Source organism: Ixodes scapularis, unplaced genomic scaffold, assembly GCF_016920785.2.
Source record: "Ixodes scapularis isolate PalLabHiFi unplaced genomic scaffold, ASM1692078v2 PGA_scaffold1__304_contigs__length_218370807, whole genome shotgun sequence".
In the NCBI taxonomy this organism is placed as follows: domain Eukaryota; kingdom Metazoa; phylum Arthropoda; class Arachnida; order Ixodida; family Ixodidae; genus Ixodes; species Ixodes scapularis.
Genome location: NW_024609846.1, coordinates 101,732,756 through 101,759,208, shown reverse-complemented (window position 1 = coordinate 101,759,208; position 26,453 = coordinate 101,732,756). Strand labels below are relative to the sequence as shown.

At 42.8% G+C, this 26,453-nt stretch overlaps 1 protein-coding gene, 1 non-coding gene and 2 pseudogenes across 3 annotated transcripts in view; 2 read left to right on the top strand and 2 right to left on the bottom strand.

Moving 5' to 3' along the window:
• LOC8027854 (dorsal-ventral patterning protein Sog) overlaps positions 1 to 5,019 on the top strand; it is a 370,069-nt gene extending 365,050 nt beyond the window's left edge. For both annotated transcript variants that reach the window (XM_040217931.3, XM_042290868.1), the window contains exon 23: positions 1,174 to 5,019. In XM_040217931.3, coding sequence (XP_040073865.1) covers positions 1,174 to 1,253 — 80 coding nt within the window. In that variant the 3' untranslated portion in view covers positions 1,254 to 5,019. The remainder of the gene's footprint in view (positions 1 to 1,173) is intronic.
• Positions 5,020 to 11,523: 6,504 nt separating this feature from the next.
• LOC120846221 lies at positions 11,524 to 13,290 on the bottom strand (annotated as a pseudogene).
• A 7,863-nt stretch (positions 13,291 to 21,153) lies between these two features.
• On the bottom strand, positions 21,154 to 21,226 carry Trnaf-aaa. Its single transcript has one exon. It is a non-coding gene; the product is annotated as a tRNA-Phe (tRNA).
• A 2,919-nt stretch (positions 21,227 to 24,145) lies between these two features.
• Positions 24,146 to 25,281, top strand: LOC120846235 (annotated as a pseudogene).
• Positions 25,282 to 26,453: the final 1,172 nt, after the last annotated feature.

Sequence of the window (26,453 nt, the reverse complement as noted above, 5' to 3'; positions counted from 1 at the left end):
CCGGTACGAGCTCGGGTGTCACTGGAACCGACATCGCAGGAAACAGACACAACAGATTCGCATTTCAAAGTGCGATAAGCACGCGGGAACCCGCTACGAACTCGCAGGTAACGGGCACCAATATCGCGCACGCAGATCGCGGACACGGCAAACTCGGGTACCATCCCAGCTGAAAATTCCCATTAAATCCAATTGGAATTCCAACTGGTTTTAAATGGAACTAATTGGTTTTAGTGGGTTCCAGCTGGAACCGCACTGGCCAATGGGTCTCACCAATTGGAATTATTTTTCCAGTTGGAACCTGAATGGGTTCCCAATGGTTCCCATTGGTTCCCGTTGGTTCCCATTGGCAGTGACCAATTGGTTGTCCAAAAACCCAATGGGTACCAATAAGTCACCAATTGGTACCAATAAGAAAATTCCAATTGGAACTGAATGGGAATTTTCAACTGGGATGGTGCGATAAACGCGCTAGAACCTGCAACGAACCATACCTATACCGCGAGTGGCGCGGTTGATGTGGTTTGAGTTGGACATCGTTGGATGTCCGACGGGAATCGGGGGTTTGCGATGTATCGGAATGTATATCCTATAAACATTTGGCCAAAAAAAAAATGGGATGGGTGATCTTTCGGGGGAGGGCGTTCATGCAAGATGTCCTGTGTGCAATTCACTCCTTGTCCTGTGTGTAATTCTCTCCTTTGTGTCCTCGTGTTTTTCGCGCTGTTTTTCATCATCAACGTATACCAACTATAGCCCTGCTGTCCATTCAAGATTTTACCGTATGTTGGTTAAATTAGAACCCCTATTTTTTCTGAAAGTTTTCAAATGATTTCCTAATTTCCAGATAGTAACAGATAGTGACAACCGAGAAGGCACTGCGCAGAGTGAAACAAGCTGCGTGTTGTATGAACAATACGACGCCTCTAATTTATACCGTACATTCTGACAGCATTCATATAGGTTTGTAACTGAAAAGAGAAGAAAAGAATTCAGAGAGTGGCATGGAAACTATATTTGGTATTCTATTAACCTTTAATCTTATGCATCTGTTATGGGGGCTGATTTGACAGGATTAATTTTTAGAGCATGAAATTTAACTTATAATGTGTTCACTATTGCAACTAAGCTGTGAAAACGCATCACAGCTTATATTCGCTTCTCTGGCCACAGGCGAAAGCCACGCAGGAGACCGCCCCCCTCGACGGGCGGGCCGGAAGCGCAAGACTCGAGCCGGCATGTCGAGGAACTGAGTGACTTCGTCCTGTGGAAAGATCAACATCAAAAACAAAAACAATCGCGCGGTTGGACCTGGAGCTTTACATTCCACCGACCTTCGTTCGAATCGACACTTCCGGACCGCGGGGCGAACGTCAGAACGGCGAGCGACGAGGAGCCAGGAGTCGGCGCCGTCTTCAGCAGGAGCGCCGACTTTCCTGCAAAAGCTACCAGAACTATCAAACATGTACCGCTGCTGTGTCACACCTGTGCAGTGAAGCTACACCGCTATCCCCCTTCGGAGCCCGCAGGGAGAATACTCATCTCAGCAGCAACCGCCACTGCGAAGCCAAAGCTCTCCTTCTCCAAACGTGACAGACGGGCAAAGAATGAACGACTCTGGGATGTTTTGCTTGCCGCGTCGGGTTGGCGCTGGGTCCCCTGGCCTGTGTTGATGGGGAAGGGGGAGGGAGGTTGTGGACGCTAGACTCTGTGAGCATTACTTTGCTGCTCTTTGCTTTGCAGCCCGACACTACTTCGTGTTTGTTGCAAATGACTGCCCGGTCTTAGACGCAGGTTATAGGTGTTTTTTTTTGGTTCCCCACCTTTCGTTTTCAGAGGTGTGTTTCTTGTTTTTTGTTTGCCATGTCGCCGAAGAGCTGCAAAAAACAAAGGCAGCCATCTTGGATCCTGGTTGAAAGAAACTGCCATGCAGCAGTTGTTTCCCTAACCTTTTGGGTTCCTGACTAACGGTGGGTAAAGGATGCCATTCTCGGTGGCACTAGAGATTGTCAAACTCGTAGGTCTACAGCTGATGCATGCAAACAGCAGTCTGAGGTGTCCGACTGAGTTTAGAAAATAGTATATTACCCAGTCGTTTTTTGTCAAGATGTATGAAGAATATGCAAGATCATTCGAGGGTAGCTCTTTTTTTAACAGATATCTCTTATTTTAAATTTAAAAGCAGCACCAAAATAAGTCGGTACTAAACTTGAATGCTGCATTGAACAAAATGCTTGGGGTTGTAAGCTAGTGTCACAAATTTCACGGGTTTTATGTATCATAGCTACTTCCAAGATTACAAAAGTTGTGTTTGTGCCAAAACTTTCACAGAAAAGTTGAATAAATGTAAAACACAAAAATATGCTCTATGAGATAGTTCTAAAAAGTATTATCACTTGTTGAACAACTACTAGCTTTATTGCTTCTTTCTTCATTTTCGGCTTGCATTAGCTGGACTTGGTGTTAAGGCCTAAGTCTTAATCCCTGGTTAATCCCTTTTCCTATTTTATCTTTTTTCACCCTAATGTATTTTTGTGTTGGTTGTGAATGCAGACAGTTTTACGCATTACAAACATATGCAAGGAAAAACATGTGGGTATCACCATGTTTTCTGTCCGGTGAATGAAAACAAAATATAACTCGTTTAGAAAAACCTATGAGCCCTCTGTTAGCTATAATAATACTATACATTTCTAGTTCCTCATCTTGCCGTAACGAACAAAAATAGCTACTCAAGGAAAGTTGGCCCTTTCATCGAAAAATAGTGGGTATGTTGTTGAGAGTATGCACTTGCACCATATTTCTACCCACTCTGAATGAAGTGCCATTCTTATAGCAAACTTGTATAAACAATAAGACACCGTAGACAATGCATCACTTCATGAACAAGTTGTATTGGAGTTTGCGTGACAGCACCATGTATGATTACACAGACGTGCTCTGAAGAATTGCTCTTGCAATATCTATCCAGTAGCCAATAACAGGAAAATATATAAAACAAAAAGTGTTTTTGAACCCAGGCATAAATAGTTGACACTGTACATATACGCCGATTGCTTTGTCGGTCACAACGCTGCATGGTAGGTTCTGCCATTGAAATGAGCTATAAAACTGAGTTTTGCTGCTCGTAGAAGGGTCGTAAAACATTTTTTTTTTGCAGCTCCAACTCTTGCGTGTTTGTGACGCAGGCCAGTTGTCCAGCGGTACTTAAAGAAGGATAATTCTTGCCGAAGTTATGCCTAATAGTTGATTTGCAGAGCCTCGAATTTCGCTTTATGTGCCCGGAAATCTTTCCCCAATAATTACAGGTTAAAGGGTAGAAATCATTGCCTGAAATTGTATTATTCGATTATCTTTGAGAAATGTTTTTTTCTGACCTAGCAGAATTCATGGCACAGGTCCTCCCTTTGGTGCATGAAAGGTACGATATACAAAATGTTACGTTTAATATTTTAATCCTTTCACCACAAAAATGGCGCACACATAAAAAAAATATCAGGTTTCAAGATTTAGTAATTGTTTTTTGGTGCGACTTGGGCGGCTACACTGAAATAATGTAAACTTTGTAAGCATGAACAATACACGGACGTTCCCTGCTGCGGCTAAAGCGATTTTTCCGTGGTAGCGCTTGCTTTTTTGTTTGTTTTTGTTTTATTCGAGCACGTCATCCACGCCCTTCTTTTCCTGTCTCCTTTCATTGATTCAAAACTTCAGGGTCAGAAATAACATTCATGATAAAGCTTTGTTAGTCGATCGCCTGCTGCCCTGTTCTCTCGTTATCTTACTTTCCTTTAGCCTTCAAAAGGACTAAAGTTATTTTAAGGCGCCATTTTATCTAGTTGGCAGCTACGAGTAAGAGGTATTTCGTCGTACGAGTGCACATTTCGAGGCGTACCATCACACAGATATTGCCAAGAGGATGCATATTCGCAGCTAATGGGCCTCCAGGTCACTCTATGGCGTGATCTGTTTGAATGGGCAGTCGATTGAATAGCCTGCATGAATTAGTTCACTGATTTAGAGCCCTACATGTTTTTCCCACAAACAGGTGATTAAGCGGCTCATGGTTAGTTTAATTATCTTAGCTCATATGCACACTCGCGTGGTTTGAAGTTTAAAACATCGAACACCCGTCGCGTTCTGGCTATATGAGCTACAGCACCGTGTTATGCCTAACTAGTGGTGAAGCAACCATTTGATGCTCTTGTCTGCGCTTTACCCTGTTTCCGCAAACAAAATAATTTTAAGAAAAGCCCGACCGATTGGCTTTCATTTCCAGCCACACTTTTGGTCGAAATAAATGCCAGAGAAAGATGCACCCATAACCTAGTTTTTCTTTTCCTCATTTACTAGGGAGTTTTAGATCGTTCTTATCATTCTAATACGATACCTGATACTCCGCCAACGCCTTAGCGCATGCATCGTTTACTCATCGGGTATTGTTATCGAAGGTATCGAAACGATCTATTAAGACTTTCTGTCTTGGAGCTCTAAGATGATGAAGGGTAAAAGAGCCAAGAAGTTATTTGTGTGTAACTTTAACTTTAGTCGAACGTTAGTTCCCAGACCGAAAGTTCTGACCCATCTAAGTAAGTATGCCGAATTTAAGAAATCCAAAATGTTCCGTCAAGGGATCGAATGGTTGTGTGCTACCCAGTCGACCGCACATTAAAATGAATCTCACTTTAGGGTGTCGGGGCGCCACTCCATCTTCCCAGTCGCCGTTGGACGCGGGGCTTCTTGTGTTTGCGATATGCTTGTGTAATTTATATGAAGAGTATTTTTCGTCGCAGTGTCGACGCGCGTGAACGATGATTGTGCGGCGCCAATGTACGTGTATTTTCTAGAGGACAATTTTCGCCGTGACGATCCATGTCGGTCACCGTCGGAGCCACCTGCAGCGAACAGGGACGTGTGATACAGACGCCGCGGCGCGGAGGGACGCAGAGAGCATTATGAATGGTGACACTAAGAACAATAAAAGTTCTCGGGGAATGCCTTGCACCCCGCCCCCTGTTACTTGTGCGTCGTCTCTTTCGTGCATCTGGGTCCTGTCTTCTTTCCACATTTTCTCTGAGCGACAATTCGTGGCTCCAACGCCCTATAGATGGGCCGGGCAATATTCCAATATGGCTGACGAGACGGGGAGAGATCATTTCCTGCGCGCATACTCGCTGACGCCGGTCAGTGTGCTAAAATTAATTCATTTGACTGCAGCTATGAAACAGTCGGGGCAAGAGTATATCACAGGTGAGGGAGATGTTGATGTTGATTTTTAATAGTTGCGAAGATTAACACAACATTTACTATCTTCACGCACTATTTTTTTTTTTTTTTCGTTACTGCATGATGCACGAAGACGCTAGCCCAAACTATGCGAAAACAGCAGCACCAATGCCGATAGTCCCTGCCAGTGCCGTGAATAGAGAGAGTTTGGTCAATGGGACGAGCGGGCAGAGCCAGGGCGTGCACCAGACGCACATAAAGGGCTTGGCATGCTCTCGTGACATCCCAGGAGCCAAAAAGAATCCCCTGGCGGTGATAGCGACAAACAGTGTTAATAGGAGCATAAGGATTAGATTTATTAACTATTCATAGTTGAAAATGGGGTGCATGTGATGTTTCGGTTATGATTATGCAAAAAGATGTAAGAAACGAATGTGCCGCCTGAACTCTGTTTTGCTCGGACAGAGTGTGACCGCTCGGACAGCAGATTCCCGTCCCTCGGAGCCCGGCGTACGGATTATGTCGATCGTTACTCTAGTCGCGCTCTTCCATCATGATTTTGGATGACCACGATGGAAACATCACGTGCACCATGTATTGAGTCACTGAGAGTTACTCCCGACGCACTTATTAATTTTGTTTCTCACGACCAGCGCCAGGGTATTATTTCCGGCTTCTGGTTGGCCACATTTGAATTTGTGAAGACGCCCTGGGGCACGCCCAGTCTGCTTTCAGTCAATGGCATCTCCTCATTTGCCTCCTATACTTCCCAACGAATGGCCAAACTCTGTATATACGGCTCTGGTCCCTGCCACCGTCTCCGCCTTTCGTCCCCGTTCCTCTGGTTTTTTGTTCGTCCGTGAGAGGGCGAGCGGCGGGCTGGAACTTCGAATACTCGGTTTATCTTTCAGCTGACTGCAGCCAAGACTACACGCGCGAGGGCACAAGACCTCGGCTATGAAACGTATACTTCAGCAGAGCGAGCGCTCGCTCTAGCAAGGCACGTCTTAGTGCATGGTGCGCGAGCTAGCTCGCGCCTCTGTATTTGGCTGCAGTCTCAGGGGGGAAAGGAAGAGAAGGGGGAAGGGTGAAAGAGGCTTGAGCACCCGCTGACATTTTCCAGGTTGTGCTGGGCAATATGCCAAGCTCCCGTGCGTTTGGCTCAAGGCATACTGAGCAGTGCCCCCCCCCCCCCCCCCGCCCCCCCGTGATCCTGTTGTTGCTCAGCTCCGCCAAGCCACGTGCTTGGCTAAGGGAAAGCACGTGGCTCTGTTTGTGTTATGGCTGGTTACCCACCAAATCACGGCACAACCTTCGCTGACGAAATTCCAGAAAAAAATTACGAAGTATAGCAAAGTGTCAGTAAACCGCGTCGTCCGCGGTTTACTGACACTTTGTCCAAAGCAGTATGCGAAACTCGAACAACTTTCAATCTATCCAAATCAAAAGCAGTCCACCTATACGTGAGGTAGCAGTAGCACAATACTACCAAACCGCAACCTGTGTTTCGATTTAAAACGCGTTCCATTCCTCTTTTTGGGTAAGTGCTGGTGTGACTGGGAGGGAGGCGTGGGAGTGTGTGTGTGTGTGTGGGGGGGGGGGGGGGGAGGGGGGCGTGGAGGGATAGGGGAGGGAGCCGCGAGCCGCACTTTAACACGCAAAGAGCCGCATGCGGCTCGCGAGCCGCAGCTTGGCCACCTCTGCTGTAGCGTCTCGGGTGGTTCGAGACTTGACTCGGTTGCTGAATTGGTCTGGAACGGTTGGTAAGAACACTAACGTTTTATTAGTTAAGATATGACTGAATTAAGAAAAATGATGAAGACGCGATGTCGGCGTATGTCCTGGCCGCTGGTCCCAAGTCGTCTCTTCGTCTCGTCTCCCTACGTCGTCCTGCACCCCATTCTTTTGTACGCTCGTGGCGAGGGTTACCTTGCAAACCCAAGAAAAACATGCCTTTAATTGTGAGCGCTCCTTATGCGGTGACAAAGTAGATTTTATTAAAACAAGTGTGGCAGGTTTGTGTAAGGGCTCATTCACACTGGAAGCGGATCCGCGTTCGCAAAGCGGTTGCGAACGCGGTTGTATAAGGATTCAGTACAATTGCACGCGCATTTGATGACATCAAATGCGCGTGCAATTGCACTGGATCTTTATACAACCGCGTTCGTAACCGCTTCGCGAACGCGGATCCGCTTCCAGTGTGAATGGGGGGTAACTGTATGTAGGCGGATGTTATCGGTTTGCTTTTGTTTGTTATCTCCACCCCCCCCCCTTTTTTTTTTTTCAATGTTCATTTCTGTTTTTGCAGAGCCATGAACTTTCAATTGTAAGTCCCTGTTGTTGTGTTTCCTCCGTGTTGTTGTTGTGTTTTGTTTCCTCGGTTTAGTCCTATGATTTTAGCCCAGCTCCCATTTATATGTGTTTGGCTATATGTATTTAATTAAGTTTAATCTGCCGCTTGCGTCGAATGCTTTTTCGAGGAGAATCTAAATGGATGTCATATTGAATACAATAAATAAATTCATTAAGCTACTCCCAGCTAGTGCTATACATCGTGTCTTTCGAAACGTGAGCCAAATCGTTAAAAAGGGTTAATGTGGTTAATGTCGTATTGGTCCCTGCCAAAGGGCCCATTTTGGGAAAAGTAATAGCGTTGGGTATAATTTATTAATTCATTACTTTAGAGTAATTATATTTTATTAAGTGAATTTATATGTATGGTTTCAATTATAAAGTTGCCGAGGATTTTCGACAACTAAATCAACTTATTTAAGAAAAATAAATATATGGCAAATTGCTGGGCAATCGTGTTGCATACGTGAAACAGTCCAGCATCACAAACATTTGGCGATACTCTGAGTTTCCAGATGCCAGACGCCTACGTTCAGGGCACTTATCATCAAACAGTTTTTAACGCGTACCATGTTTACACTTGATAGTTGGTCCTAGGATAAAGCGGCACTACCGCTAATCGGGCTGATCAACCTGACAATTTTTCAGAACCTTCCATATTCGCGAGCTTCTCTCCCTCTATGCGCACAGGTGGTCGAGCTCCTCCTAGTATACCCCTCCTCTCCCACCCGTCAACCTAACCAAAGAAGGTTTCGCGTTAAATGGGGGGTGCAACGATTTCCGGACTTCGGTCAAAGATTTCTGGAAGTTGCCCTCTGACACTTCTGAAGTAAAGAACAGAAAACGGATTTCGCCTGCCTGTTCTAGTTGTTGCGTAAAAATAGATAAATATTGGCATTTCGGGCACCCCTCAACTCACTCCCAGCCTTCAGGGTCACACCTGGTCCCCATCCTAGTGACGTCATTCGGAGTGCCGTGTAGGTTCCCGTCTGCTCTCTCGGAGGACGCTTACTCTCCTTCTCTCTGCTGACATTAGCGGGCGTTATGCTGCAGCTTAGAGCCGAGCGAGGTCACGTAATCTTTTCGCCGTAGTTCCTTCGGCTGCCACTTGGGGCTGCAGGTGGGTGAAAAAGCTCGACTTTTGCTTTGCGATTATGCAGCAAAATCGCGACATTTTTAATGAAAAAGCTGTTTTCTCTATCCTCTGGGACACGATGAACAACGCAAAAATTACGAATTGCAAATTCTTTTAATCATAAAATCCTTGCACCGCCCCTTTAATGTAGAAGGCACGTACTGCATTTTGCGGCGTTCCGAAGAAACGCTCAGTTCGGACGCGTTTTTAGGTTTCGATTTCTTATCGGAGCGCATCGTTGCGCTTAACCTGTCCACGTGGCCGAGGCGCGCACCGCACGGGAAACCACATTTCCTTCCCTCTTACGAGGGGGCCGAAGCGGTAGCTGCGCCTCCCTCGTGGGAGGGAAGGGATGGACCCTTTTCCAGTAACAAGCGCCGTCTACGGAATTGTCTTCGAACTATAAAGGAAGGGCAGCCCAACTTGCCTGCGCCGTCAGAATGCATTGGCATCGTGCCGCCGTCTTGATCTTCGTTGCCTTTTATGCCCATACTAGCATATACTCAAACAAGAATGGGCGAAAAAGACGAAATACGTGCAAAGATAGGTGGTGAATATGTTGGTCGACCGGAACTTTGCCCTCCAAACATGGCGACAGTGGGAGGCAAGACCAGAAGAGGGAGTGAACGCATGCGCAGAAGCTTACTGGAAAAAGGCCCATTGTGGTGTACTTTCAGGGAATTTTAATCACTTCTGGTGGCGTTCCAAAAATCATGCAGCTTTTTTTTTTTCTTTTTCTTATATATTACTATGCACGACTTTGAAAAGACTTCTCCTTGATATAAAATGCTGAAATAATTGTAGAAAAGATACCGTTATATCTTCCAGTAGTATACTCCGTTTCACTTTAAGTTCAATCGCAGACTCATTAATTCCTAACATAAAAGAAAGTCAATCGTTTGTACTAACTCTAAAAAAAAAAAAATCGGAAACGTGAATTTTGCATTTTGTTATTTGAATTTTGTAAGCGGGACTTGTATGCGGTTAAACCGGCGTCCTTTATATATGTATGGGTCCAGAAGTAGCCATAATGGCTGAGGATCCAGATGCATTAAGCAGTGCTTTTGAGGTTTACCGAGGATGAATAAAGATTGATTGATTAAGCCAATGAAGCAGCGCCAAAAGTGCATCGTCATGACACTCACTGTCTCTTACCGCCAACTAAGCCAATCACTCACAATGAAGACACCGTAAACTGCGCTTTTTTGTGCGCCATTGTTTCAGCCGGTGATGCCAAATTCACAAAGAAACCTAGCGCCGTGAGGATGCACTTTTGGTGCTGTTTGATTTGCGGACCGTAGCGAAGGCTGAGGTCGGTCTTGACGTAAACCGGTGTATAGATGCAAAAATAAAGTTGTATATGCCTCCTGGAACTCAGGCCTTCTGTTAACGAAAAGTTCATCGCTAATATTTTTATATTGTACTGTGCACCAACATTCATGGTAGAAAACGGAGACGCTGAGTTTTGCTTATACAAACACAGCTGTCGCGAAAAGGGCCGAGTTCAACGTCGAGTCAACCCGTAAGATCCCAGTGCAAGATAGGTAATGTCTCTGCCGGCCCACCAGGGGCCACCAAGTGTGCTCGTCGCCACCCGATGTTTTAGAGCTGTAGTTGCATATAGACTAATTGTTCGCACCATCGTTCTGTTTTCCCTCTTTGTAGACAGTGTAACCAGCAAGTAACAGGGTATATGCGTACGTTTCTAATCATGAAGAATGCGACTCCTGGCTTTTGTAGAACGTATTGGTACCCATGGTATTGTGCAATCTTTACACAATGGTGCAATCTGAAAAGTGGTGCAAACACGTTGGAAGGTTAACTATAAAGAAAATATGCCCCTTTACGAATTTAGGAGGAAAATGATTATCTCTAAAGATATAACGTTAGTGTAGGAAACGACTAATATAAAATATTACCCTATAAACAGATGTTTAGGTGGTTAAGTCATTCAAAATGTTTTTCGGGAATTGACTGCACAGCCTTCCTGCACTCTAGACAAGGCTGCACTATGTTTGATCCTCCTTTTTGGACATGTTCAGATGATTCTTATCCAGGGTATGGGTGACTTGACCACGGCCTCCCGGGGCACGATGGTGATGGAACACTCGGCCTTCGTGAGCACCACATAGACTGCCTCAGGGTCGGTCTTCAAGTTGAACAAGGCGGTAAGTTGGGCTAGTTGGTTTAACACCGTCAAACGTGAAAACAGCGCAAAAAATTGAACAAAGGACAAGTGAAAGGACTGCACGAACAAAGCGCTGACTGTCAATTAAAGTTTAATTTTCAGGCGAACCAGAAAAATAAACACAGAGCATAGGAAAGAACCAACAAAGACACAAAAAATTTACAACCCAACCGACAAGATTTCCACCATGTCATCACCCTCACACATGCCTGCCGTTCTCCCTGATAAAAAGGACCTCATCATCCCCCAAGTGCACCGACGGTGCGCTCACACATTGCCCTTCCCCTTTAGATAAAATGAAAAATGCCTCGTCAATCTCCCTGGCGGTCTTACTTTTATTGCGCGCCAAGATCGTCAAGTCATGAAAAACAGGTACGCAGCCGCACCTGCTGCAATGTACCGCTAAGTGGCCAGCGGGGGAGGAACGGAGAGAAAGGGAATGTTCCCTCGCCTTCTCGTTCACGCACCTCCCCGTTTGTCCAATGTACACCCTACCACATGTGAAGGGGATCTGATACACAACCCCCACTGCGCATGGTACAAAAGGGGTGCGGTGGTTTACATCACATTGCAAATCACTGTTCCTCCCTCGGTTGACAGCAGTGCACAGGCGTGACAGCTTCTGGGGTGCCGAAAACACCACTGGCACGTTAAACTTACGCGCCACTCGCTTGACCTGATGAGAGAGGGCGTGGAGATAAGGCACCACCACCGGTCTTGTTGTCGGTTTTTGTCTAATCTTAGGACTGGGTCGGCCCTTGAACACCTTTATGAGGGACTCCGCCACGCCCACAATCAACGTAAGAGGGTATCGCGCCGATCTCAGCCTAGATATCTGAAACAAAAGACTGTTCTCACACCTATGATGGCAGGACTTCAGCAGAGAAGCCCTCATACACCCCGTAGTAACCGCCCTCTTCATAAGCTTAGAGTGCGCTGAACCGAATGGAAGAACACCCTTCTTTGAACGTGGCTCATAGGACCAACATATATGCGACGGCTGCTTAGTTAGCCTCAGGTCCAAAAACTGTAGTGCTCCTGCTGATGGTGTCTCAAACTTAAAGGATAAACCGGGGGAGCACTTCGTAAAGCAGGCCAAGAAATCAAAACACGCGCCTTGAGGGCTCAGGCTCTGGTTGTCATTGTACAGCACTAGGTAGTCGTCCACATACCGAAACACTCTCAAAACCCGACACCCCGAAGACATTGCAATAGACCTGTCACACCTCGCCAGATATATATCACTGAGGACCGGTGCCAAACTCGATCCGATACAGATCCCACTCTTTTGCAAGTAAATTCCACTTTCAAATGTGACATATGTGGAGCTCAAGTAAAAACTCAATAATTCCAAAAAGGAATCCACCGCAACACCCGTCGAGTTCATGAAGGCAACCGAACCACTTGCCTCTATGCAGTCTCCCACAGCTAGCATCAATTCATCATGAGGGATCGAATAAAACATGTCCTCAACATCGTAGGACACGAGCTCACAGCCTCCCGGATTTTCTTTTTTTAGGAAATCCACAAGGGCATCAGAATGGCGAATGAGAAAAGGGTCGTCCAACTTAAGCAGAGACAGGTGACGCTGAAGAAACGACGATACATGGAGCTGCCAAGAATCTTTCTGGGTAACAATCGCCCTGAACGGATTGAGCTCCTTGTGGGTCTTTACTGTGAAGAAGACCTCGAGATTGAGGCCTTTAGCGCCCGACACAGACTTCTTAAGGTTGTCCAACCCTAGCTGGCCGCAAAGCATCACGGCCCGCGCCTTAACCTTCTTCAACTCCACCCCCGGCACACCTCTGAAATTCTTCAGCACTGCCTGTCTCGCTCTTTCTTGAAACAAGCCCTCAGGCACTACAACAAAACCTCCCTCTTTGTTCGACTGCAACAGTTTCAACTTCGACTCATTGAACAACTGGACCACGGGTCGAAGCTTCATCCTAGGTAAAGGCCTTCGGTCTTTCCCCTTTATCAACCCTTCCACACATTCATGAACAAACCGGTCCCTGTTGTCCTCTGACGTCTTCGCAGACACCTGCCGCACCAGGGCTAGCAGTTCCGAAGGCCTGACCGACGGTTCCGTGGCGAATTTAGGACCCTTATCCAGAATGTTCCTCACTGTTGTCGGAACGGTGGCACCTCCCAGTAACACCACGTTGTCCTTGGCTCCCGGTTGGCCTTGAAGCTTCTTAGGCAATAAGGCGCGTTGCCGCTCCCACAGGAACTCGGTGACCCGCACAACCTCTCGCTTGCATGCTCGAAACTTTCTTTCCGCCACACCCGCATCCACCGACGTTCGAAAGCACCAGACTTTTAAACCTTCTTGTAGCAGTCTGACTTGCCTCTACGACTCCGAACGAAGAATCTTGCATACGCGCTTGGCGTGCCCTCTTACGTTGATTGTGGGCGTGGCGGAGTCCCTCATAAAGGTGTTCAGGGGCCGACCCAGTCCTAAGATTAGACAAAAACCGACAACAAGACCGGTGGTGGTGCCTTATCTCCACGCCCTCTCTCATCAGGTCAAGCGAGTGGCGCGTAAGTTTAACGTGCCAGTGGTGTTTTCGGCACCCCAGAAGCTGTCACGCCTGTGCACTGCAGTCAACCGAGGGAGGAACAGTGATTTGCAATGTGATGTAAACCACCGCACCCCTTTTGTACCATGCGCAGTGGGGGTTGTGTATCAGATCCCCTTCACATGTGGTAGGGTGTACATTGGACAAACGGGGAGGTGCGTGAACGAGAGGGCGAGGGAACATTCCCTTTCTCTCCGTTCCTCCCCCGCTGGCCACTTAGCGGTACATTGCAATGGGTGCGGCTGCGTACCTGTTTTTCATGACTTGACGATCTTGGCGCGCAATAAAAGTAAGACCGCCAGGGAGATTGACGAGGCATTTTTCATTTTATCTAAAGGGGAAGGGCAATGTGTGAGCGCACCGTCGGTGCACTTGGGGGATGATGAGGTCCTTTTTATCAGGGAGAATGGCAGGCATGTGTGAGGGTGATGACGTGGTGGAAATCTTGTCGGTTGGGTTGTAAATTTTTTGTGTCTTTATTGGTTCTTTCCTATGCTCTGTGTTTATTTTTCTGGTTCGCCTGAAAATTAAACTTTAGTTGACAGTCAGCGCGTTGTCCGTGCACTCCTTTCACTTATCCTTTGTTCAATTTTTTGCGCTGTTTTCACGTTTCAAGTTGAACTCCGAGCCCGGGAGCACATTGCCCCTTCCTTTTCACAAGAAAAAAGAAATAACAACGACATCCGTAATGCCACCCTGCGTTTCGGCACCCGTCCCTGAATTACACAATTGTAATCACTCAGAGACGTACTATATGAGCGTTTTAATCCCAATTTAAGCACGGTGCTGAGGTCTATCTTTAAGTTTGACCAAAAAAATAGAGGTTTTGGGCTCATTCTTTTAACAAAAAAGAGAACAAACGGCAAGCTCGACGGATTTTTTTGCCTTTACGTTGTTGAGCATTGAAGGGGCCCAGGCGAAAAAGTGACGTTTTTCCAACCTGTCTGGGATCTCATGCATAACCTTCGCTATTTTATCGTTTCTCAAACCACTGCACCAGGACCCTTTTGTTACAGCATAGCCTCCTCTATACTGCAAAGCCTGGCAAATCGCCACGAGACGCGGCCGACAAAAGTGAAAAGGTAGAGCGGCAGACAACGGATGAGAGAAGAGACATGTAACGGGCGCCCCGCTGCGGCAAGACGCCGAAACACACTTCTCCCGAGAGATGAAATGTCCACTCGTGCTCCTCGCATTCCTCGCGCTACCGCTTCGTTTCTCGTCGGGTTGGAAAACCATGTTTCTGGTTCTCGCCGCTGCAAAAGCTGTGCGCTGAATACCAGATTCCTCGAGAAATGCTCTCTGCTACGAGATCCTCGAGCTCCAAATCTGCGACCGGGCGCTCTATGGCTCTTTCGTCGAACTGCCAGGTTTTGTGAGTACAGAGGAGGCTATGGTTACACTCACAATAGGGTTTATTGCCCTAAACAAGTTGACCAGCTAAATACATGCTTGTATTTTGTAGAAAAAAGGATGTCCAACTTATTTATTAATGATTTTTGGCATACTTCAAATAAGATGGTGTGCTATTTTTCGTCAAAATAAGACATTACGCTATCAGTAATTTAAATATGACGATGTGCTATTTTGCGATAAAAATAAGACATTAGGCTATCTGTATTTCAAATATGACGATGTACTATTTTTTTGTCAAAAGAAGACATTGCGCTATATGTAATTCAAATATGACGATGTGCTATTTTTCGTCCAAATAAGATATTGAGCTATTTTTAATTAAAATACGGCTATATTATTCTTTTTCGTCTAAATATTACATTGCAAATAGTACATAAAATAATACATACGAATAGCAAAAACTAATTCTTAAAGAAAAAATAGCACGACTTCCGGTTTAGTTAAAATTAGAAACTACTGATATTTGAATTAAAAATAGCGCGATCTCAGTTTTTAGTGAAAAATAGAAACATCTGATATTTTAATGAAAAATAGCGCGATCTCAGTTTTTAGTGAAAAATAGAAACATCTGATATTTTAATGAAAAATAACACGATCTCCAATTTGGGTGGAAAATAAGAACTACTGATATTTGAATGAAGAAAGCACGATTTCTTTTTAGTAAAAATAGCACTGATATTTGAATAATAAATAATACGATTTCTGTTTTTATTGAAAAGTAACAACTGACATTCGAATGAAAAATAGCACGATCTCTGTTTTCATTGAAAAATCACAACTATCATCTGAATTTAAAATAACACGATCTCAATATTGGTCAAAATAGCAACAACTCATATTTGAAAGAAATACAGTACAATCTCCGTTTTTAGTTTAATATAGCAACAGCCAATATTTGCATAATAAATAGGATAATCTCCATTTCTAGCAAGAAAAATAGCAACAACTGACAATTGTATGAAAAATAGCACCATCTTCGTTTTTAATAAATAAATAGCCAGAACTGATGCTTGAATAAAAAAGTAGCACTATGTCCCTTTTGAGTAAAAAATAGCCACAACTGTTATTTGAATACAAATTTTCACGATCTCGTTTTTACTAATAGTACCGACTGATATTTCAATGAAAAATAGCACAATATCAGTTTTAGTGAAAAATAGCAACAACTGATATTTGAATGAAAAATAGCGACGACTGATATTTGAATAACAAATAGCAAGGGCTTCGTTTGGATAAACAATAGCATCACCTGATATTTGAACAAAAATGGCACGACCTCCATTTTTAGTTGAATACAGCAACAGCTGATATTTGAATGGGCAATTTGGATGACACGATCTCAGTTTTTAGTGAGAAATAGCAATCACTGATATTTGAAAGAAAAATAGCACAATCTCTGTTTTGAGTGAGAAATAGCAACAAATGATGTTTCAAGGAAAAATGACACGATCTCTATTTTTCGTCAGAAATAGCAAACAACCGTCATTTGTATGAAAAATTATCTTCTCCGTTTTTAGCGAAACATAGGATCAACAGACACTTGAAAAAAAAATAGCACGATCTACTTTTTTTATTTAAAGATAGAAACCACTGATATTTGAATTGAAAATTGCACGATCTCTGTTTTTAGTGAAAAATAGCAACAATTGATATTTTAAAGAAAATAGCACGATCTCCGTTTTTAGTGAGAAATATCAGCAACTGACATTTCAATGAAATATAGCGCAATCTCTGTTTTAGTGAAAAATACAGACGACTGATATTGGAAGGAAAAATAAAATGATCTGCATTTTGAGTGGAAAATAGCAACAACTGATATTTGAATGAACAATAGTACGATGTAATATATAAGCAAAACGAGCAAGAATTGATATTTGAATTAAAAAGAGCGCGATCTCTCTTTTAGTAAAAAATAGTAACAACTGATATTTAAATAAAAAAAACACGATCTATGTATTGAGTTAAAAATTGCAACAACTGATATTTGAATGAAAAATAGCACGATCTGTGTTTGAATGAAAACTAGGAAATGTGATATGAATGAAAAATAGCTCGATCTCCATTTCTAATTAAAAATAGGAACAACTTATTCTAGAATAAAAAATATCACGATCTCAATTTTTAACGAGGAATAGCAACAACCGATATTTGAAAAAAAACCCCACAAACTTCATTTTCTGTGAAAATAGCAAGAACTGGTACTTTAATGAGAAAAGCACGATCTCCATATTTATTCAAAATATCTCTGATATTTGAATAATAACTAACACGATTTCTGTTTTTAATAAAAACTAGCAACAACTGATATTCAAATGAAAAAGAGCACGATCTCCATTTTTATTAAAAACTCTTAATAACTGCTATTTGAATAAAAAATAGCACGATCTGTGCTTTTAGTGAAAACAGCAACAACTATATTTGAAAGAAATACAGAACAATCTCCGTCTTCAGTGTAAAATAGCAACTGCTGATATTTGAATGCAGAACAGCACTATCTGTCTTTTTACTAGAAATAGCAACAAGTGATACTCGAATAAAAAAATAGCACGACTTCCGTTTTTAGTTAAAAGTACCGACTTCTGATATTCGAATTAAAAATAGCACGATCACAGTTTTTAGCGAAAAGTAGAAACATGCTATATTTGAACAAAAAATAGCACGATCTTCGTCTTGGATGAAAACTACCTAGAAGTGATATTTGAATGAAAACTGGCACGATGTTTGTTTGAGTGAAAAATCGCAACAACTAATATACGTATGTAAAATAGCACGATCTCCGTGTTCAGTGAAAAATAGCGACAGCTGATATTTGAATGAAAAATAGCACTATCTCCGTTTTGTGTGAAAAATAGCTACAACTGATTTTTTAATTAAAGAAAGCACGATCTCCGTTTACAGTGAAGAATAGCACAATCTTCGTTTTTATTGAAAAAATAGCAACAACTGATATTTGAATGAAAAATAGCAGTATATCCATTTTGTGTGAAAAATAGCTAGAACTGATATTTGAAGTAAAGAAAGCACGATCTCCGTTTATAGTGAAAAATAGCAGAATCGTCGTTTTTATTGAAAAATAGCAACAACTGATATTTGAATGAAAAATAGCAGTATATCCATTTTGTGTGAAAAATAGCTAGAACTGATATTTGAAGTAAAGAAAGCACGATCTCCGTTTATAGTGAAAAATAGCAGAATCGTCGTTTTTATTGAAAAATAGCAACAACTGATATTTGAATGAAAAATAGCAGTATATCCATTTTGTGTGAAAAATAGCTAGAACTGATATTTGAAGTAAAGAAAGCACGATCTCCGTTTATAGTGAAAAATAGCAGAATCGTCGTTTTTATTGAAAAATAGCAACAACTGATATTTGAATGAAAAATAGCAGTATATCCATTTTGTGTGAAAAATAGCTAGAACTGATATTTGAAGTAAAGAAAGCACGATCTCCGTTTATAGTGAAAAATAGCAGAATCGTCGTTTTTATTGAAAAATAGCAACAACTGATATTTGAATGAAAAATAGCAGTATATCCATTTTGTGTGAAAAATAGCTAGAACTGATATTTGAAGTAAAGAAAGCACGATCTCCGTTTATAGTGAAAAATAGCAGAATCGTCGTTTTTATTGAAAAATAGCAACAACTGATATTTGAATGAAAAATAGCAGTATATCCATTTTGTGTGAAAAATAGCTAGAACTGATATTTGAAGTAAAGAAAGCACGATCTCCGTTTATAGTGAAAAATAGCAGAATCGTCGTTTTTATTGAAAAATAGCAACAACTGATATTTGAATGAAAAATAGCAGTATATCCATTTTGTGTGAAAAATAGCTAGAACTGATATTTGAAGTAAAGAAAGCACGATCTCCGTTTATAGTGAAAAATAGCAGAATCGTCGTTTTTATTGAAAAATAGCAACAACTGATATTTGAATGAAAAATAGCAGTATATCCATTTTGTGTGAAAAATAGCTAGAACTGATATTTGAAGTAAAGAAAGCACGATCTCCGTTTATAGTGAAAAATAGCAGAATCGTCGTTTTTATTGAAAAATAGCAACAACTGATATTTGAATGAAAAATAGCAGTATATCCATTTTGTGTGAAAAATAGCTAGAACTGATATTTGAAGTAAAGAAAGCACGATCTCCGTTTATAGTGAAAAATAGCAGAATCGTCGTTTTTATTGAAAAAATAGCAACAACTGATATTTGAATGAAAAATAGCAGTATATCCATTTTGTGTGAAAAATAGCTAGAACTGATATTTGAAGTAAAGAAAGCACGATCTCCGTTTATAGTGAAAAATAGCAGAATCGTCGTTTTTATTGAAAAAATAGCAACAACTGATATTTGAATGAAAAATAGCAGTATATCCATTTTGTGTGAAAAATAGCTAGAACTGATATTTGAAGTAAAGAAAGCACGATCTCCGTTTATAGTGAAAAATAGCAGAATCGTCGTTTTTATTGAAAAATAGCAACAACTGAAATTGGAATGAAAAATAGCACTATCTCTATTTTGTGTGAAAAATAGCTAGAACTGATATTTGAAGTAAAGAAAGCACGATCTCCGTTTATAGTGAAAAATAGCAGAATCGTCGTTTTTATTGAAAAATAGCAACAACTGATATTTGAATGAAAAATAGCAGTATATCCATTTTGTGTGAAAAATAGCTAGAACTGATATTTGAAGTAAAGAAAGCACGATCTCCGTTTATAGTGAAAAATAGCAGAATCATCGTTTTTATTGAAAAAATAGCAACAACTGATATTTGAATGAAAAATAGCAGTATATCCATTTTGTGTGAAAAATAGCTAGAACTGATATTTGAAGTAAAGAAAGCACGATCTCCGTTTATAGTGAAAAATAGCAGAATCGTCGTTTTTATTGAAAAAATAGCAACAACTGATATTTGAATGAAAAATAGCAGTATATCCATTTTGTGTGAAAAATAGCTAGAACTGATATTTGAAGTAAAGAAAGCACGATCTCCGTTTATAGTGAAAAATAGCAGAATCGTCGTTTTTATTGAAAAAATAGCAACAACTGATATTTGAATGAAAAATAGCAGTATATCCATTTTGTGTGAAAAATAGCTAGAACTGATATTTGAAGTAAAGAAAGCACGATCTCCGTTTATAGTGAAAAATAGCAGAATCGTCGTTTTTATTGAAAAATAGCAACAACTGAAATTGGAATGAAAAATAGCACTATCTCTATTTTGTGTGAAAAATAGCAACAAGTGATATTTTAATAAAAAATACTATGTTCACCAAAAGAGAACTGCTGCCCTCGATCTAGTGCAAGTTATGAGGGAGTTCGTCTCCAGAACCACAGAACGAAAAGTCACATTTGAAAGCGTATGACATTCATGGAGCTCATGCAATGAAAATACTATGTCTAGTATGTTAATAATGTTTCGTTTGATGTTTTAGTTTATTTTTTAGATTTTTGCATGCGCGTTGATTTTATAACAGCAATAAACTGCAGGTGTGCTTTATTTGCCTTTGGAATTGACTCTTTGTTGTCTTTGATCACTAAATTCCTAAACCCCACTTTTGTATTCTCCTGTGCGATCTTTCCAAAAGATACGTGCGAGGTCATACAAGCCTTGCCTACGCTTGCCTTGGACCTCACTGTGAACGGAGACTGTGCCAGATGAGCGCTTACGTGCAAGGTTCCGGCCGGCTCCGGCCTAAAGCCTGCCGATGAGAACGACAACCAACAGATCCCGACGGTGACGATGGCAGATCTGAGGCGAGCGCCTCGAGCAGATTTATTTATCGTATTTTTGGTGACCGAATCATCTCTTGCCGCCACGTGGCCCGTGGTTTTGTACAACACGCGACACATGCAATCGGCGCAATGTAGATGGTGCCATCTCTGAATAGAGGACATCCCTAAACATAATCACTACACCCACAAACCAAAAGGACAACAAAAAAACTGTGTGTGTTCTCTTGTAGTAGATTTTGAAGTTTGAAAGTTGCTGACTTGACGCGCAGCCGAAGGACAAATGGAAGCGCTGCGCTCGCGCTCGAGATCGGCTAAAAAACAGAAATAAAGCAACCTAAGCCGCGTGCTAGTGTTAGTCTGATTATCAGTAACATCAAATTCTGTAATGAGCGCTAAAAAATCCTAATTGCTGCTTCGAAAAAAAAACTCGCTAAACGTACATTGTAAAAGTTTGTGTCCACTTCATAGACACCAAGGGCCGCGCCCCCCGGCAGTGCCCTTGGTTTCTATGACGAAATCCGCCTGGTTCAGGTATCGAACCCGGGACCTCTCCATTTTTAGTGGAGCGCTCTACCAACTGATCTAGCCAGGCTTTTTTTTTAAAATCTTTATTGCCTGTTTTGACACAAGCAACACAAGGGATGCAACCACATACACAAAATGTTAAAACGCGTCAGCCAAGCGCAGCTGCCGCGAGTACATTTAAAAGCGGTTCAACGAGACCAAATCATCAAGTATTTGCAACAATTCAGGCGGTTCAGGCAGTGCGCTGAATACCTCTTGAATATGGACAACGTTTTCAATGAAATAATCTCTCGCAGGGCGCACACTTACATCAGCGTTATGTACACCCATCCTAGTCCTCCACAGGCTGTGGAGGCCGAGGAGTATAAACATATCGTGCGGGATGCCACCTTCGCTCTCTAGCGGCAAGAAACGAATCCCATACGCAGTTAGAGGCATGTCTTCCTTCTGCGTTCCCAGAAGAACATTCCACGGGAACGCAACGTCCCAACAGTCGATGAACACATGCTCGATAGACTCGGGAACCTTACAAAGAAAACAATTTACAAACCACGGCACAAAAATATCTTTCGCTTCGAGCCACGGTTTAACCGGGAGCGCGCGGCAGTGTAGTTTAAAGAAAAAAGTTTTCGTTGATGGTTTGACCGGCATGCTCTTTACCCTTTTAAATACATCCTGCCCTGAGCTCAACCAGTTCAATGAGCTGCAAAGAGGGGTGGGCAACAAAACGTCTGCTAGATCTTTATACAGTCGTTTCCGAGGCACGAAACTATACTCCATAGAAAAGCGTACCGCTAGAAAACTAACTGAAAGTACCACTTCACGGAGGAAACCCTGAATACTGGCGCAGTAACCGTCACCGGTCGACACTACGTACTCAGATAACGAATTTCGCAGTCGCACCTGCATGACTGTGCGTAAAAAGGAAGCTTGCTGGTCACGAGAGAACACAAAACGAGACACTATTTGCCGCATAAACAGATAGGACAATCCCAGACCTCCATTGCGAACAAATCAAAAGACGTTTGTGCGAGCAGAACGCTCCCAGCTCAAACTCCAAATAAAAATGGCGAACACTCTGCGCAGCCTCTGCACGTTGAGCCGCGACATTGACAGCACTTGCAGCATAGACCAAATTTTTGCGATAAAAAATAACTTACAAACTGTAGCGCGCGCCCAAACGTAGACAAGTCTCTACCCTTCCAACCCTCCGCTTTGGCCTTCACTCTTTCTGTTTGTTCACTCCACAGTTGCGTGCAGTCTCGGTAGTGCTCGAGCGGCATACCAAGATACTTTGCGGGCAAGGCTGTTCACTGAACGTTTAAAAAAACTTCCGGCTTGGAGTCCCAGTTTCCGTGCCAGAAACTGGCGCATTTCCCCCGGTTAATAACACTCCCCGTATTCTTACAAAACAAAGAAGCAACACGGACCGCCTCACGCACGCTGTCTTGATCGACGCAGAAAACCGCAACGCCATACGCGTAGGACATAACTTTTACCTCGCAAGAGTCCAGCCTAAACCCACCAATGTTTACATTGTGAAGGTTTAAGCACATTGCAAATAGCAAGGGGGACAGTGGACAGCCCTGCCTTACAGACGAAAGGACAGGTACACTTTCACTAGCTTTCTTATTTACAATTATGGATGTCGTACAACTGGCGTACGCTATTTTTAACCCGTCTAAGATTGCAGACCCGAAATTTGCGTGCTCCAAAATACTAAAAACAACCTTATGCGATACCCGCTCGAAAGCCTTCTCCAGGTCTAACTGCAACATGGCCACACGGCAACCGAGATCATCGCAACATTCCGGAATGCTTCTTGCTACATGAATATTGGTAAAAATAGTGCGCCCTTTAATACCGAATGTCTGATGCGGTCTCACAAGACTAGTTATGACATTTTGTAAACGCCTGGCCTGGACTTTTATAAAACTTTTATAGTCAATATTTGTCAGGCTTATTGGCCTGTAGGAGTCGACTGACAAAAGCCTTACGGGGTCGTCAACCTTTGGGATCAGGATAGTGTGTCCTCAAAATAGGGCGGCAAAACACGCTTACAATAGGCCTCCGTTATCACCTGATACGAAGCGGCAGCTTCCTTTTTTTTCGACACCTTATAAAATTCCGCACAGAGGCCGTCCGGGCCGGGTGTTTTTCCTGTAGTTAGTTCATCAATGGCCGTCTCAATCTCGCAAACTGTAGTCGGCGCTTCTAATTTTTCGCGAACGTCATCTTGCAATTTAGGAATCTCACTCTATCCTCTCCACTTCTCCGTGCGATGCGGGAGTTTCGGTTTCGGTTTCAAGCAGTTACTTTTTCTGGCTTTATTAAAAAAACACGTGACTCTGCAGCAAAATATTAATTGGGTAGTATTCCGACACCATAATAAATCGCCTGACAGAAAAGGAAAAAAAAATTTGGGGGGCGTCAGTATCCCTTTAAATAGGTTTGAAATATCCAACCTTACAGGCGGTAACAACTTAGGGTTAACGAAAAATTTGCCTAGGTACCAGATGCTAGCTTGAGAGCGATTGATTTCAACATGCATTGGTCAGCGAAAGGAATGCCGCGGCTATGCTTCTGCTAGAACAAGTGAGCCAGCCCTGCCTTTCGTGGCTTGATTGCTTCTTTTCATTTGCTTGCGCGTTTATATTCAGTTTCATATTTCAGAAAGAACCATAGAGGTCATACATACTAACTCTAGAGAAAAAGGTCCGCCATTTTCCCATGCATTCTGGCTGCCACAAGCGGCGGAGCATGCAGGCGGACCCTCGGGGTCCCACACATGGTTACCAACTGCCTACGATTTCACGAATATAATTCTATCATCAGAGCAGTTTCATAAACTTCAAGAATCCACGAACTTACCGGTGAAAAGATATTCGCGTTCCTTTCGAAGATTTCTTTTTGCACAGCGCGCAGATGTACGGCCTCCAGTCCTGGGCATGGGAACAACCATACGACGCGGACGGCTAACGTTTTTTCCTTCTTCTGTACGCAGTTGATGTTCAGCAAATGCCTCCTCCCAGCAGTGGATTCAAGTTCTGCTGATCTACTCGCAAAACTTGCCACAGCGGCGGGTAAACTGCCAGTCATCAACAAGAACACGTCGCTTCGTCTCCCACCGGACACGCCCACCATCCTGCCAAAAACGTTCGAGAGGCAAGCCTCATCATCAGCGACATCAGCGGCGCCACACGATAAGAGGGACCGGCCCATTGCCAACGCTTTCCCTGGGCATGGGAACAACCATACAATGCGGACGCCTAACGTTTTTCGCTTCTTCTGTACGCGGTTAGTAACATCGATTCTTTGTACACTGAAAAATCAAGCGACGTTTTTCTTTTGGTGTTCCCATGCCCACGGAAGTTGCTCTCGATCGTCGGTCAGAATATAGATGTTGTAAAACTGCTGATGCTATACGGGGATCGTCGAGGTAAACAACGGTCCTGATACGCGTAACAAGCAGCTTGACGAAATGTGCAAACTGCTTCAAGATGGTCAGTCTAAACTAGTAATGGTTGTAAATGAAATCAAAACAAATCAACAGCAGTTGGAAGACAAAACCACTGACATCTCTAACAGACTCCAGAATGTGGAAACTAAGACTAATGCTCTTGATAGACTGGATTATGAAGTACGCACTACACATCAGGTTCTAGAAGTTAAAAAAGAAAATGCATTCTTGCGTGCTAGACTTGACGACCTTGAAGATCGGTCTCGGCGAGACAATCTAATTGTTCATGGCATAGATGACTCGCCCTCAGAGACCTGGGCCCAATCTGAGCAAAAAGTACACTCGCTGCTTTCTAATGCCTCTGAGCTGAGCATTTCTGATGAGGGAATCACTCGCGCGCACCGACTTGGGACGTTTTCTCAAAATAAGTGTCGACCAGTAATAGTAAAATTTGTGTCATCCAAAACTAAAGAGAGCATCCTCTTAGCAAAAGCTAAACTAAAACATGGAACGTCTCCGTCAATGAAGACTTCGCACCAGCCACACGTTATGCGCGCAAGATATTGTTTGATTTCGCAAAATCTCAGAGTCCCGATAGTATATTTAAGATAAGGTACAACAGGCTTCACCTAAACAAGAAATGTTACGCCTACTGCAGTACGAGCGACGAAGTTTATGAAATTTCTAGTGCTACCAGTGCTACTAATAGAGGTGCCGAGTCACTCCAACCGCAACACGTGCAAGAATCAGCAACCTCATAACAATCGTGCACTCTTCCAGCCAAAGATTCGACGGTGAAAAATGTTTCTGTTTTCTTTACAAATATCCGAAGCGTAATAAAGAAACGCGATGAATTGTGCTCTGCTCTTGATTCTGCTTCTGCCGACATCATTGTGTTGACCGAAACATGGCTCTCTAGTAAAATACGTAACGATGAACTTTTTTTTTGTGATAAGCAGTACAAAGTTTATCGGCATCATAGGGATTCGCGGACGGGCGGAGGCGCGCTAGTTGCAGTTGCTGATTCCATTGAGTCATCTCATATTAACTTAGCATCTAGCTTAGAATCTGTATGTGTACGTTTTCAACTAAGTCACAGAAACATTGTTGTCTGTGCATGTTACCGCCCACCTACCTTTACTATGAATTTTGTGGAGTTATTACATGACACACTTAGCAGGATTGTATCAAGGTTTCCCAACTCGCAGCTATTTATTTTTGGCGATTTTAACTACCAAAATATTAACTGGTCACAAGATATTCCTATTTGCGCGCCTTATTCTTCTGAAAGCAGCGATTTCCTAAATCTCTGTGCAAATTTTAATCTTTCGCAATTAGTAACCGAGCCCACGAGAATTACGTCCTCAGCAGCCAACGTTCTTGATCTTATTTTAACTACGTCTAAGGACCTCGTAGCTTTTGTTTAGGGGTTAAAAGCGCTAAAAACGACAGACGAGTAGGAGAGACACACACCTCGTAGAGCCGATCTCTTATCTTCCAGGTCTTAGTGACCATTTAGCCTTGTATTTTTTCCTAAAAATTCCCAAGAACAATTCTGCTGGGTGTGTCAAACACATCCGTGATTACGCCAGAGCCGACTTTGAATTCATAAACCGCGAGCTATGTACATTCATGGACTCTTATATGCAGAGTTTTTCAGAGCGATCGGTTGAAGGCAATTGGTGTCTGTTCAAAGATAAAATTACTTCACTGATCACCAACTACATTCCCTCTCGTGTTGTCAAATCAAACTCGAAATCACCTTGGTATAATACGACTTTAAAAAGGCTGTCTAATAAGAAAAAGCGCTTGTTTCGAACAGTTAAATCATCAA